This window comes from Alligator mississippiensis, chromosome 5, assembly GCF_030867095.1.
Source record: "Alligator mississippiensis isolate rAllMis1 chromosome 5, rAllMis1, whole genome shotgun sequence".
NCBI classification, from domain to species: domain Eukaryota; kingdom Metazoa; phylum Chordata; order Crocodylia; family Alligatoridae; genus Alligator; species Alligator mississippiensis.
This window is the reverse complement of record NC_081828.1, coordinates 216,985,819-217,000,186: the sequence shown is the minus strand read 5'-3', so window position 1 is coordinate 217,000,186 and position 14,368 is coordinate 216,985,819. Positions and strand designations below refer to the sequence as shown.

The 14,368-nt window shown below is 46.5% G+C and overlaps 1 protein-coding gene across 4 annotated transcripts in view; it reads right to left on the bottom strand.

The window, feature by feature from the left end:
* Positions 1-14,368, bottom strand: part of KLHL18 (kelch like family member 18) — a 58,642-nt gene that overhangs the window by 31,706 nt on the left and 12,568 nt on the right. For 3 of the 4 annotated variants that reach the window (XM_059729258.1, XM_019496629.2, XM_014596094.3), the window contains exons 2-3: positions 6,908-7,038; positions 6,555-6,695 (exon numbers count right to left, since the gene is read on the bottom strand). In XM_059729258.1, coding sequence (XP_059585241.1) covers positions 6,555-6,695; positions 6,908-7,038 — 272 coding nt within the window. Of the gene's footprint in view, positions 1-6,554; positions 6,696-6,907; positions 7,039-7,883; positions 8,047-14,368 lie in introns of those variants that run through there. The other variant, XM_019496630.2, reaches the window with a different exon arrangement.

Genomic DNA, 14,368 nt, shown 5'->3' with positions numbered 1-14,368 from the left:
CTGGTTTTAATATAGTTCAAAGGAACAGTGGACGTGAAACTGAGCACGAACAGGATGAAACCAAAAGATATGCCTCACTGGGGCTGAGGGCAAAGGTGGGGCAGGTCTCTCATCTCACCTGACCACTGCGTGTAAAGGCACGAACATTAAAGAGGAATTTGTGCCAAATGAAGGGGACAGGGATCTCTGCGTATGAGCCAGGATAACAGTCAGCCCCATGATGGGCCTTATCTGTGTGTCCACGGCTGACTTGACCATGAGACTTGACCTGCTCCTATCCCTAGCGGTGGTCCCAGTGATCAGCACAGCGATGCACTGGTAATCGGCACAGCAAGCATTGAGACCGGGGGTGCTTAACCTCAACTCCTGCCATGTCATCTGACCTGCAGGGCTACCCACAGGTCCAGACGTTTGGTGGCAGAAGAGGGTGGCACTGCTCCCCACTGCCAATGGGGCTCTGCCCACTGGATTGGGCACCTGGTCCCTGTGCCCAGCGCTGGGCAGGGGCAGCACCCAGCCCTAGGGCCCAATCCTGACACACATGGGGCTTGGAGAGGGCAGTGCAGGACCCCCAGGGACCAATCCCAGAATGCAGGGACAGGAGGTGGGTAGTGCTGGGCCTCAGGGCTCGCTCCCAGTGCCTGAGACAGGGAGGGGATAGTGCTGGGCTCCAGGGCCTGATCCTAGAAAGCAGGGCCATGTCCAGCCCACAGGCTGGCTCCACCCACTCATCTGGTCCACAGGGCCAAAAGGGGTAGCACCACTTATCTACATAATGGCCCATCTACTTCCTCACTTGACAGCAGGGAAATCAACCTAGCACCTCGTATCTACATTTCACCTGGGCCACAGGGATAACAATTAAAAGGTACGGCAAAGATACCCACAGAGCTGGACACCCTCAGGCACTGATGTGTGCTGCTTGTTTCCTCTACACAACTGACCTAGCCCTGCTTATAAAACTGTATCATTAAGGACATCTTTTAAAGGTCAGAGCACAGAAGCGAGCCGTGCAGAAAACAGCTAGCGATCAGCCCTGCTAAACCACTAGCTGCAGCACAGCCACTATCTAGCAGCGCCAATGGACTGAAAACGTATTGCTCTACACAAGCATGCACTTGCTGAAAGGAGATTTCTGGACAGGTACATATGGGGGGTGGGAAAGGTATACATTACAGGAGGTCCCGTCAGAGAGAAATTGTCCCCGATACAGGTGTAGGAATTCAGTGGAAGATAGCAATTCAAACCATTTCATAGCACGTATTGCCAAGATCACCAAATCATAGGGAAGTTGGGCTGGAAAAGATCTCACAAGGTCATCTATTCCAACCCCCTGCTCCAAGCAGGACCAACCCCAACTACATCATCCCAGACAGGGCTTTGTCCAGCCACAACTTAAAAACCTCCAAGGATGGAGAGTCCACAACCTCTCTGGGTAACCTGTTCCAGTGCTTTACTAACCTCCCCATGAGAGATTTTTCTTAATATCCAACTTAAACCTCCCTTGCTGAAACTTGAGCCCGTTGCTCCTTGTCCTGTCATCTGCCCCCACTGAAAACAGCCCAGCTCCATCCTCTTTGCAGCCCCCTGCAGGGAGGTGAAGGCTGCTATTCAATCCCCCTCGGTCTTCTCTCCTGCAGACTCAATCAGCCCATTTCCCTCAGCCTCTCCTCACCAGTCCTGTCCCCCAGCCCCACAATGATTTCCACTGCCCTCCACTGGACTCTCTCCAATGTGTCCACATCCTTTCTGTAGTGGGGGACCCACAGCTGGACATGGAAAGCCACATCTGGAGTCCTCAGTGCTGAATAGAGGGGAAGAATCACTTCTTTCCATCTATTAGCAACACTCCTACTAATGCAGGCCTGTAAATGAACAAATTCTTCTCAATATCCAACCTTAATTTCCCCTGCTGCAGTCTGAGGCCATAACTCTTAGTTCCATCTACCAAAAGTCACAGAGAAAAGCCCATCTCCATCCTCGCTGTGATTTCCCTTCAGTTATTTGAAAACTGTTATCAAATCCCTCCCTCTCCCCCACCTCAGTCTCCTCTTCTCCAAACTAAATAAACCTAGCTCTTCTAGTCTTTCCCCATAAATGATGTTTTCTAGGCCTCTAGATGAGGGGGGGCACCAGCAATTCAGGAAGGACACAGCTGCATTCGAAAGAGGAGAGAACGTAAACGTTACTTGTGAAAACATTTTGTATTATGCTTGCTTCACCATCAAATCAGCTCTGCAGAATGAAATGTTCAACCATTTCACCAGTCGCAAATAAATCAGGGCAAATGCAGTGGGTTATAACACAAAAATCACCCGCTGCATCAGCAGCAGAGAAGCTGCTGTGATCAAAATGCAGCGATGCATGACTGCACAGAGATCGGGGACCACACCTTTGTGTTTGAGAGCGTGAAGGCTGCGTATCGCTGTAAGAGATTGTGAGCTGCACTGGGTCCAGAGGGGATGCTTCAAACATTTATCCTTCTTAAGGGTTTTATTTTAGACCTGACAGACAAGGTTATGTGGGTAAATGTGATATCTTTTGTTAGACCAACTACATAGTTGGAAAAACTGTTCTTTGCAAGCTTTCAGACATAAAAACCCTTTTCCAGGCATATAGGGGGTCTGCATATTTTAATTTTAGACCTGGCACACTTGACTCATGGTAAATAAACCAGAAGGGCAAAATCGTGCAGTCTCTGGGAGGAAAAGGGGAGGGAGGAAGCGCTACTCTGTGACTGCAGTTTTGGCTTTGCTCTTCTAAACAGGTAATAGTCAAGAGCTGTAGCTTTTACATTACACACTGGCCATGGACGGGCATTTGTTTCTAGTGCTAAAAATTCTTGGTGCTTGGAAAATAGTTCAGGAATTGCAGTGCGCATGTGCTCCAGGCCCCTGGCTGGACAGCTACACAGGCAAGCTCTCCAGGCAGGGGGCACTAGAAAGCTGCTCCCTGGACCATCCCTGCCCTTAAGGGAGTCCACTAATTGATAGCCTGCCCTCTCCCTTGCCAGGTAAAGGGGCAGCCTGTCAACAGCTGCTGAAAAGCAGCAGCTGCCATGGACAGCTTGTCCACGCCTGGGGGGAGAATTGTTCTCCTCGCCCCTTCCACTCCCTGCCTGCTGCACTGAGAGGGCTGCATGGAGGCGGGGGTATTGCCTGGGGCTGGATCCCTCCCAGGGCTCTGAAGCTGTTCACACTATGGGAAAACACCCACCAGTCCTTGTCAATCAGGTCTCAGAGCCGTGGAAGAGTTGCAGCCCCAGGAGTGTCCTGTCACCCCACCCACTGCAGGGATCTTGAGTGACCCAGGTCTGTTCAGGGGATGGGGGGGCATTGGCAGTCTTGGCAGGGCCCCCAAAGGACCTTGAGCAAGCTATTGGGAGCCAGTGCTCTCACTTGGGACACCCCAAAAAAGATCTTATTGGTTAAAAGGCAAACTTCCTTGCCAAAGAGCTATTTGTCTTCTGCAAGAAACCCTTAAATAGCTGTATGCTCCTTTGCTGTGCTAAGAGAAAGGCTTTTCTCCTGGCACAAAGTTTAACACCTGTCCACGGCTGCAGCTTCAGTTCAGAGTGTGCCCAAAGAGCTGGAGAGGGAAGGGGCAGCAAAACCTGGTGCATGGGACCCAATACAAAAAGGGCTTAAAAATCCAAAACAGTGCATTTCCCAATGCAGTGATCCAAGAGCACTCAGCAAAGCAAGGAGCTCGAAGGTGCAGGTGAAAAATTGATGGGAACAGCCACTGTGCACCAAAGAAGAGTTTACAGCCTCCGACTTCGCACCATCACAGCATATGGATGTGTCACCAAAACATAGAAAAATCACAGTGATTAAGCTAAGGAAAATCCCGAGTTGTCACAATCTTCCTCTTTGAATGGAACGTGGCTGCTCCAGAGCCTCATAAAGCCAATGCTCAGAGTCCATACATGCTTGAAGATACCTTGTGGTTAGTAAAAATATCAGTTGCTCACTTGAATCTGTTAGGACCTTTGTCACATTGGGCAGATACTCAGAAGTGCTCAACACAACCAGCTCTTCTCCTTAGTGATGGGGTGAGTGGGGGAAAGAACTCAGCACTCATGACAAGTCTATTTATTAAGTGACTAGTTAGGCATTTGAGGGCCTAAAGCCAGCTGTAACTCTTACGCAGTATGATCAAGCGCTTTCTATTCAGAACTAAGTCCAATGTCCCAAAAGTGCATTTTCTTGATGAACAAACAACTTGTTATTTTAATTTCTATTTTCGTTGCGTTATTTCAGGATCACATTGCAATGCTTGGCTTGCAATTGTTTGGAAACGGAAACATCTGGGAGACAGCCGAGATGCATCTCATGTCTTAAAGTCCATGATTTGGAGAAATGTCCACTTGGGATGAAAGCTGGCCAATAGATCGCATTTGCTCATACACGTTTGGTGCAATATTGTGCAAAACTTATGCATACAATCATAGAAAATAAGGGTTGGAAGGGACCTCAGGAGATCATATCTAGTCCAACCCCCTGCTCCAAGCAGGACCAGCTCCAACTACACCATCCCAGCCAAGTCTTTGTCTAGCTGGATCTTAAAAACCACTATTGGTGCAAAACAATACAACATTGTGGAGTGCATCGAATGGCTGCATAAGAAACAGGACTGGTGTACTGTAAAACTAAGCTCATCAGACACCACCAATAATACATGAGGGATGTTTCTTAACTGGACTCCATTGACTGGGGATCTTACTCTTCATGGCTAATGGTTAGAGCGCTGGATTAGGATTTGGAAGACCCAGTTGTGGTCTCCCCAGTGACCTCTTGGGAAGCTCATTTAATCTTTCTACATATGCTTTTTCCATATGCAAAATAGGAATGGTTCTTTGTTTCATGGGATAAAAACTGGGGGGACAAATTCAATGCTGTTTGAGGTCCTATAGGGACAGCAGCAAAAGTACCTAATTTGCTAGAACCCCAGGGAAAATATTTGATGGACAGATATAAAACTGTGATAAAGTTGTTTTGCTATCTCCAATAAGACAAAAGTTTTTAAAGAGGTGCAACAGAATTGTCGTGCCCTAAAGATTCATTGTACCAAATATCTTGCTAAGTGCTCTGAAGTATTCCTGTTTAGCTTTTCCCTTTTTCAGTTCTAAATCTAAGGCAAGGTTGCCAACCTGAAGCCTGCAGCTACAAGAGGCACAGGCAGCCCCTGTGTGTAGCATGCAGCAGATCAGGAAAGGGACAGGCAGCCCCGCTGTAAATAGGGCAGAAAGCAGAGCAGCACATCAGGCAGGGGAAAGGGAAAGGAATCAGAGTGGCACTTGGGGAGAGTCTGGGGCTAGTCTGCTCTGTCACATGCTTGCCACAAAGGTTGCCCCCACTAAGGGAACATTTCCTTTGTTCCAGATACTCATTCTCATGGTCATCCCTTGTCTACATGCTACAAGCTGCTGTCCAGTTTAAGAGAGGGAATTACAGCAATCAAGTCCACACCCGCCCTTCACCTGTGAGATACTTTGCTTCCTCCTGACTCAGCCACAAGCAGCTGGTAGGAAGGATCACAGCTTAGCTTCCTGGCCACAGGACAGCACTTTATCTGCATAAACCAAGTTTTCTAATTTCTCTCTCGTTTTGTCTCTCTCTCTCTCTCTCAGAACAAATTTAAATCTGCAACCCACTATTGCTTAAGTGCTGCAGGCACCAGGGTGGGTAAACAAATCAAAGGCATGGAACATGGTTCTCTATACATTAGCTGTTACCACGTAGGAAAGATATTCAAGAGTCATTGTGGACACTTTGCTAAAAACATCAGCTCGGTGCTCAGCAGCCATGAAAAATGCAAACAAAATGTTAGCAGTTATTAAGAAAAGAACTGTAAGCAAAACTGCAAGTAACACTTCCCCCCTCTACAAACCCACAGTGTGCCTACATGCTGAATACTGCCCCGTTGTGGTCCCCACACCTCAAAAAGGTATAGAAGAATTAGAGAAGACACAGAGAAAGGCAACAAGGATGATGGAGGGGCTTCCATATGAGGAGAGACTAAAGAGGCCAGGCCTGCTCAGTTTAGAAAGGACATGAGAAGGGTTTACAAAATACTAAATACTTCACTGAATGGTGAAGAGAAAGTCAATAGAGATTTACTGTCTCTCACCATACAAAAAAAAAAAGAGGAGCCACAACGTGAAACTAGGAGACAGTCAGTTTAAAACTAAAAGGAAGTTCTTCACCCAGCATGTCATTAATGTGTGGCACTCATTGCCACCGGATGTGGTGGAAGCTGACAGCTCAAGCTGGATTCACAAAGGGATTGGATGCATTCCTGGAGGAAAGGGGCATCAGCAGCGATTGAGCACAGGAGTTAGGGATACAGCCTCTTGTACCAGAACTTCCTAGACCTTAAATGCTGGAGACTGCAAGTGAGAGAGGAACAGTAGGAAAAACCCTGGTCCTACTCTGTCCACTCTTCCTTTCTGCATTCCCTCTCTGTCACTATGACACAGGAGACTGGGCAAGACGGGCCTCGGGTCTGACCCAGGAAATGGCAGGCCTCATGTTCTTATGCAGTAGCCTTACCTCTCTCTGAGAAAGGTGCAGCAGGCATCCTTGATATTTTGCAGCTGAAGGAAACTTGCCCCCATCAGCAAAGACTGAACGTTCTGCTGATCTATTGCAAGGTGCCCGTTGTAGGCAAAGTTGATCAGAGCCTCGAGTGCACTAAATGGAGCGGGGAAGACCAGAAAACAGTCAGTCAGTTACATCCAGGAGATGAATTTCAAGTTGTTAACAAATGATGACAGCAAGAGAGTTTTAACGTGCTCCTATAACACACACATTTAAATCCAACGATTTGCATTTATCATGCACAGAGTGACAAAAATACCGACAAGCTGTAGAGGTGTTGTCTCTCGGCTGTCCCTGGAAGTTACCTTGGATCCATTCCCTGCATGACAATCTCGTCCTGCTTGCACTCCATCATATCATTTGTAAACATGGCATGGAAGTAAGGGATGGAGGCCGCCAGGACGATCCGGTGGGCACTGAACTTGTGGTCCCCTACCTAGAAGGGATAGAGGAAAGAGAAGGGGGACAATCAGCACAACTGTTGGCATGGATCAGGGGTGACTAAGATCCAGTCCACAAACTGGGTCCAAACCATGGCATGGTGTCATCCAGCAGGGCTCCCTGTAGATCCATATACTTGGCAGCAAGAAAGCAGTGGAGGCAATCTTAATTGCTGACTGACCCTGGGACTGGCCCTGCACAGCCTGAAGCCAGCCTGCAGGGCCACAGGGGTTGGGCACCGCTGATCTAGATGATCCGTGATGGGGTCCTGCCACTATTAAAAGTGATTAGGGACTGAGACTACTAATACAAAAAAGTATCAGACTTAATGTCCAAAGGTCTGGTGCTTAAATGTCCCCTAAACAGAAAACTGAGTACCTATAGCTCCAGGTAAAGTCAAGAAGAGCTCTTTGTGCTTAGCACCACTGAAAATAAGCTACTACTTTTTGGGTGCCTAGACATATGTCATATAATCATAGAAAATGAGGGTTGAAGGGACCTCAGGAGGTCACATCTAGTCCGACCCCCTGCTCCAAGCAGGACCAGCCCCAACTACATCATCTCAGCCAATGATCTGTCTAGCTGCATCTTAGAAACCTGCAAGGATGGAGACTTCATCACCTCTCTGGGTAGCCTGTTCCAGTGCTTCACCACCTTCCTCGTTCCAATATCCAACCTCAACTTCCCTTGCTGCAGCTTGAGCCCATTGCTCCTTGTCCTGTCATCTGCCCCCACTGAGACCAGCCCAGCTCCATCCTCTTTGAAACTGCCCTGAAGACTGCTATTCAATCCCCTCTCAGCCCCCAACCTTCAGCACTAAATCCAGCTTCCCCTCCTCACCAGGCAGTGCTCCTGCTAGATCAAATCATGTATTAACAGGAGGAACAACTCCGAACTGTGAACAACCAGAGAGCACATCCACAGGGTCTTCGATGTTCAATTCACTGGTTGAATAGTGCATAAAAGTGCCGCTGCCGGATGAATTTCCCCTACTAGCTTCTGCACAGGAAATACCAAGCCGCTGTTGCACATACCATTCCCACCCCTCCCCGCACAGCTTACAACCATGATTTTCACATTACCCATCTGCTCCCAAAACACCCTCCGGTCCGGAAGCCTGCAAGGTCTGCCGTGAATCACAAATTCCAGTCATTCCAAAGAATTAAAGCTGGGCTAATCACCCACCAGCTCCCCCTCCCCAGCCAGTCTTTCCAAGCCAATGGCCAGCTACAGTCTACATCTTTTTATTTCTGGACTTCCATATTGTGCTTTCAGGCCACACTGCTGCTTTCAGTCATCCTCATTGTGTCCCAAATGCTCACTGGTTCATTTTCTTTCAGTCTAATGCCATCTTCCCCTCCGCCATCTCTAGTGGATCCATCAGTGCTCGTTTTCTCCATGCCAGCTCTTTCCTAGTAGTCCACACTAGCTTTTTCATAGAGCACAAGTAGCTCATGCTAGCTCTTTCATAGAGCCTTAACCGGACTCTCATTTCTAGCCTGTGCATTAGCAAAAGGTCTGTTTGTGTCTTTTTGCCCTATCACTGCAGCCTTAACTCCAAGAGCAGGTGGACAAATGATCCCAGAGAGGAGTCACCAAAGTTAGCAACGAGCTGCTTAGCAGCGGGATGCCCAAACAAATAGCAGATTATCAATGCCATGCAAAATTAATCAATTAAATATTTTCTTGAAATATCCTTAAGCTATTATTACCTTCAGCAGTAAGTTTTAATATTCTATTTACCATCAAGAGGCTTACTACGTCTTCCCATTTCTACAACTTTCATCCTTAGGAAAAAAAAATTAAACGTGAACCCAAATCATTAGGTTATATAGATGCTACCTCACCTCTTCACAACACTAACACGATAAAGTCACATTTTTATAGAAACGTGATAAGTCCCATCTGTACCTAGGAAGAAATTTCCATCTTTGGCCTGCTCAAACTTATCGAGCCTGAAAAGGATCAAGACAGTCTCAGGGCTCTAAAAAGCACTGCCAGAAATACCACGCACAAGGTCCAATCTGCAAGTATTTCCTTTGTTATTTTTCCATCACACAAGTCACATGAATATGTTGCTATATCACTTTCTATATGACTATATGGAAGCCTTGATTTATGCAGTACTTATTTCCTGCCACTGTGAGCTTGGATTGAGCCAAATGAGATACAAGCACCAGACAACAAAGCAGGAGACCAAACGCACTGGGGACAAAGACGAAGGACTTCTTATAAAGAAAATGAGAGCGAGGGCTGGGATGCAATAATGGCAGCATGAAAAAAAATACAGGAAGAAAAGTGGGGGGGAAGGAGGCAATGGTAGGAACGGAAGTGGAAAGACAGGGCGTGCACCCATCTTTAGGGAATGCGCTAATAAACCCACGTTAATGCTCTTTTGCTAATGCACATTAAATTTAATACCTCCATTGTGAGGCGCTAGAAAAATGCACGTTAGCCTATTTGAATATGCATTAGCAAAACCCACACGTTTTATGATGCTTTAATGCACATTAAAATAAGCTAATGCGCATTAAAGTGCACATGTAGGTGCACCAAGCGGGGATCAGAAAGGGTTTAGAAATAGGAACAGCTAGGGCCTGGCTACACATTCAAATGAAAGCTGGACAGAAACTAGCTCTAGAGTTGTCACCCATTTTCAAGCACTAATTTTATAGCTGTTTGGCTCTTTTTATAGCTGGAGAGGCATGTTTATCCTGTGATAATTACTTTGTACTTGTGGCTGGTCTAAAATTTATTATGCCACACACCAGTTAATTGTCTAATATATGTAACATGTAGCAGGGGCCGAAGATCTGACACTTTTGTGAGGATGGGAGTAGACAGAGCAAGAGCAGCAAATGCGATCGACTGTGGTAGAGGTCAGGAGCTTCGGTGGGAGGGGACCGTGGCTGGACAGATGGAGCGATGCGGCGTGGTTGAAAAGGAAGTTCTCCATCATCTGCAGCCTGAGCACACCTGATGCGCAGATGATGCTTAATCAAAGCAAGAGAAGACCAGGGTTTTCAAGCAAGGGGGGAAAAAGTTAAGTTTTGGGGAGATTACAGAAAAAAAGTCACAGCACCTAGTCAAACCAAGTAGGCAGCAGAGCTGTTTGGGCTGTAGTAACTAGGGGGACATATTTCTACCAGCTTAGCTTTGGTGCTTACGGGCCCTCGTTACCACTGTCCTGGTCCACCGCATCCAAAAGAGATGGGGACCTCGGTCACACGGAGGCAAGTGGTTTGCTCGAGGCTCACCTAGGCAGTCTGTGTTATTGAACCCAAGTCTCTAGAGTTGCAGCAAAGTGCCTTACCTAAACATTTGCACTGATTTTAAGAACAAGGGTCCCTGCTGTGGTTTTATAAACCCATTTTTGCTTGGAAATGACCCAGGGCTGTGGGCCTACACTACCCATTCAACACATACACACCAGCACATTAAGATAAAAGGTAGGACTTATATGAGAAGCCCACAGACAGGAAGAAAGTGGAGTCAAAGAACTGCAACCCCGCAGAACGCTTATGCATTGTGAAAAGCCTAATAACCCCACAGACTCTCTTGATGCTTTTTGTTTCTCATTAGGGCCAATGACCCAGCTGTACATGTGCAAATATCAGAGAAATCTTTTTTCTGGACAATCACTTTCATGCACATAAAGTGAACATGCAATATGATGACAAACTCCAGGTTATCATAGAAAATGAGGGTTTGGGAGGGACCTTGGGAGGTCACACCTAGCCCATCCGCCTGCTCAAACCAGGACCAGCCCCGACTACATCAGCCGGCATTACATGGTGTATGGCATTACACACACGCATAAGGAATTGCACAGTACATGAGAAGAACATGAACATGAAAATCTCCACCAGCTTGTAGTTAAGGCCCCACATTTGGTGGCCTCGTGTGATCCTGGGGTCTCTTTTCTGATCTCTACCTGCCACAGACTACTCACATGACCATGACCCAAGGGAGTCACTTCTATGCCTTAATTTCCCCACCTGAATCATAGCATTAATTATGACCTTCCTCACAAGAACAAAAGATCATGTTCTTACAGCACTAAAATCAACAGTACTGCAAGAATCAGAACTAGCAAATGGCAAGAGAAAGCAGCAGTTCCACTGAGTTTTGGGGAAAAAACCCTACATTTTCTCTTTAAAAAAAAAAGGTCTCAAATCATCATAGTCCTGACCCTCCAAATGCTGGCTTTCCTTATGGTGAAGCATCCAGAGGGCCAAATTATACTGCCTCTAGGCTGAGCTGGTAAATGGTGCCATGAAATATATGATACCCAGTTACTCCCACACCACTAGTGCTGGATTCTAGAAACAAATGTAAGCCTCCTTCAAAAGGATTCATGGTCTATATGCCATATCTAATCCTGTAGGGCATTTAGATCAAGCCAAGCAACCCAGTACATGGTGGTGGCAGAATAATCAAGGCATCTTGCTACGGCTCCCAAAAGCATGAGTTCAAAGCTCCGCTCGGGGCTCGTGTTGAAGGCTGCACCCAACCAACTTGGCTGCCCACGGGCACCCGGCCATTTGGGCTGGGGAATCAAAGGCAGCTGGATGCAAAGCTTGCCATATCACTCCCTTTGGAGGTGGGAGCACTCCCTGTGTACTGTTGGCTGCCTTAACGATGCTCACCTGATAAAGGTCCACCCAGGTGAACAGCCTGACTATCAGATCAGCACAGTATATATGCTCCAAGAACATATGCCCAACAAGCATCTTAACTGCACCAGAAATGAGTGCAAAAGTCTTTGTTTTAGCCCTTCAAAGACTTCCTCCAAGCACCTCTTGAAACAGCCTAAGCCCATCAGACCAAGACAGCTCTATTTGATGTCCTAAAAGTACAGCGTCTTCACTACCATGAGGTTTTAGCTGGTTAAAGGCTGCACTGAACCCTTTCTGCACTGCCAGCTTCACAGTATTTGCAATGCTTTGCTGTTCAACAGAGCTCGGGAGTGTCCTGAAAGGACGTTTCCTAGTTCCACCGAAGAAGCCAGAAATGACACTTGTGGAAGGATGCCCTTATGAGTCTGTAAAGGAATCAGGAGGTCAGCCGTTTGATCCAGTCTCCAGGCAGTTCAAACCCAAATGTAGACAACTGATGCCTTACAATATCCCCAGTCAGATAAATACTGACAATACAGCCCCCGATGGTCTGCTTAATTTTGCTAAATTCCTGGCATGCATTCCCTATGCACGCCCACGTGACCATCTCACCTGAAAAGTGATAGCGTTAAACATAGAGGAGAAGACAGCAATTAGAGCAACGTTCACCGCACACCTTTTCCTAGGATATAAAAGGGAACTGCTTAAACCACCAGGGACATTACAGAGCTCATAATTAAAAATAAAAGGCTCTACTTCTTTGGGACCTAGTTCATACCTAATCAGACTTTAGCAAAGAACCTCCCACTTCGGCAGCTGTTTTACTGGGGTAGGATTTGGATAGGAATAGCAGCAATTCAGGAGGACTGAAATAAGGAGTTAATTGTTCAGCTAGCCTGCATACCAGAGCAGTAGCTCAGCCATGTCAGACCTGTTGAGCAGGCTCTGCTTTCTGAGCCCTTCCTACATGTTTGAAACTACGCTTGGGTTAGTCATGCCTAAACACAGCTGTTGCAAGCCCACTTCTCCCAAACCAGCACAGGGAGGTATACCTTTTCCATTAAGGAGGCTCTAATAAGACTATGACTTTTGGGCCAACACAGCTGGGCCAGTAGCTGGACAGTGTCCTAGGATCTCTGCCATTTCACAGGGATGGATCCTTTTCTCCATGTATGGTACTCCAACAGCTCCCCTTCATCACAGCATCTCAGCACTTCACAATCTAATGTGAGGTAGGAAAGTACTACTAACCCCCATTTTACAGACGGGGGATTGCAACAAAAAGGCTAAGTGACTTATAGAAAGCCATCGAGACTGCAGCACAGTAGGGTTATAACCTGACGTCAGCACAGCATTAATTTTTGGAAAGGAAATGCATTTAAAATTAAATTGAATGCAATAACGATCCAAGGCTAAATCCATTACAGAAAGGATGTGGACAAACTGGAGAGAGTTCAGTCGAGGGCAATGAAAATGGTTCGAGGGACAGGGGACAGGACTGGTGAGGAGAGGCTGAGGGAACTGGGCTGATTGAGCCTGCAGAAGGGAAGACCGAGGGGGATTTAACAGCAGCCTTCAGCTCCCTGCAGGGGGGCTGCAAAGAGGATGGAGCTGGGCTGTTCTCAGTGGGGGCAGATGGCAGGACAAGGAGCAATGGCCTTTTTACTACTTCATTCAAAGCTGAGAAACCAACTGGGAATTGAAAGAGCAGGAAAGTTTGTTTTCTGCTTCCAAGCTATGAAAAACCAGGGTAAGAGGATGAGGTCTACTACTTCTAAACACGTGAAAGACATGGCTGCTAGAGATGATCACTTCAATTCTCTAAACAAAAAGCCCTGTCTTAATAAATCAGCTCTGGGCACAAAAGGCTTGGATAGTTTTCTTGTATTAGCATATTTTGAGATTGCTTGTTTAAATAAAGCATTTTAACTGAATTCCTATTTCTATTCAAACACAGTTTAGGATAAATTACACACAAAAATCATCTAGTAAATGTGAACAATGCACCTCATTACTTTAAGGTAAAATGTAAAGCGAACAATCAGAATAGACGCATGTTGAGCTTTATAACTGTTTGGGAGTGAATCGGTAGCCTGCTGATCAAAAGCAGTAGCGTTAATTTTAGTGCGAAGGCTACATTTAGCAGAAAATCAACATGTTTGAATGTTTATCAGCCTTCCTGTAACACAAAAAGCACAAACACAAAATAAGATTAAAATGGATGGTATAAGTCCTGGCTGCTACCTTACAAACTTGAGTAGCATTAAGGATTTAACCCACCCACGCTAACCAAGGCTTTTCTCAGTTTAGTCCTTTAGGAGGATGGTCCAGTGACTAATTTCTTAAATCTGCTTCATGAAAGGTCAGTGCTGGTCTGTAAAGGAGACAGAGCTTTCTCCGAGGCCAGCCCAAGACCATGAATCAAACCCCCATGGGTGCTAAAGATCATCTGAAATCTTGTGCCCTTCCATCCACAGCTGCAAGGAGCATTTCTGGACCTTGCCTCCTCCAATGCACATAGGCACACATGGTTATTATAGACGTTTAAAAGAACAAGTAGAAAAGCACTCTGCTGCACACGCGTCCCCTAGCTGGAGAGAAAACAAGACAGGCGTTAATTATGTTGCTTAATGCTCTGCTGGAATTTGCTCAGATGCTCTAATGATGAGCAGAGCATAAAACTATAGAGAGCAGAAATGCTTCAAG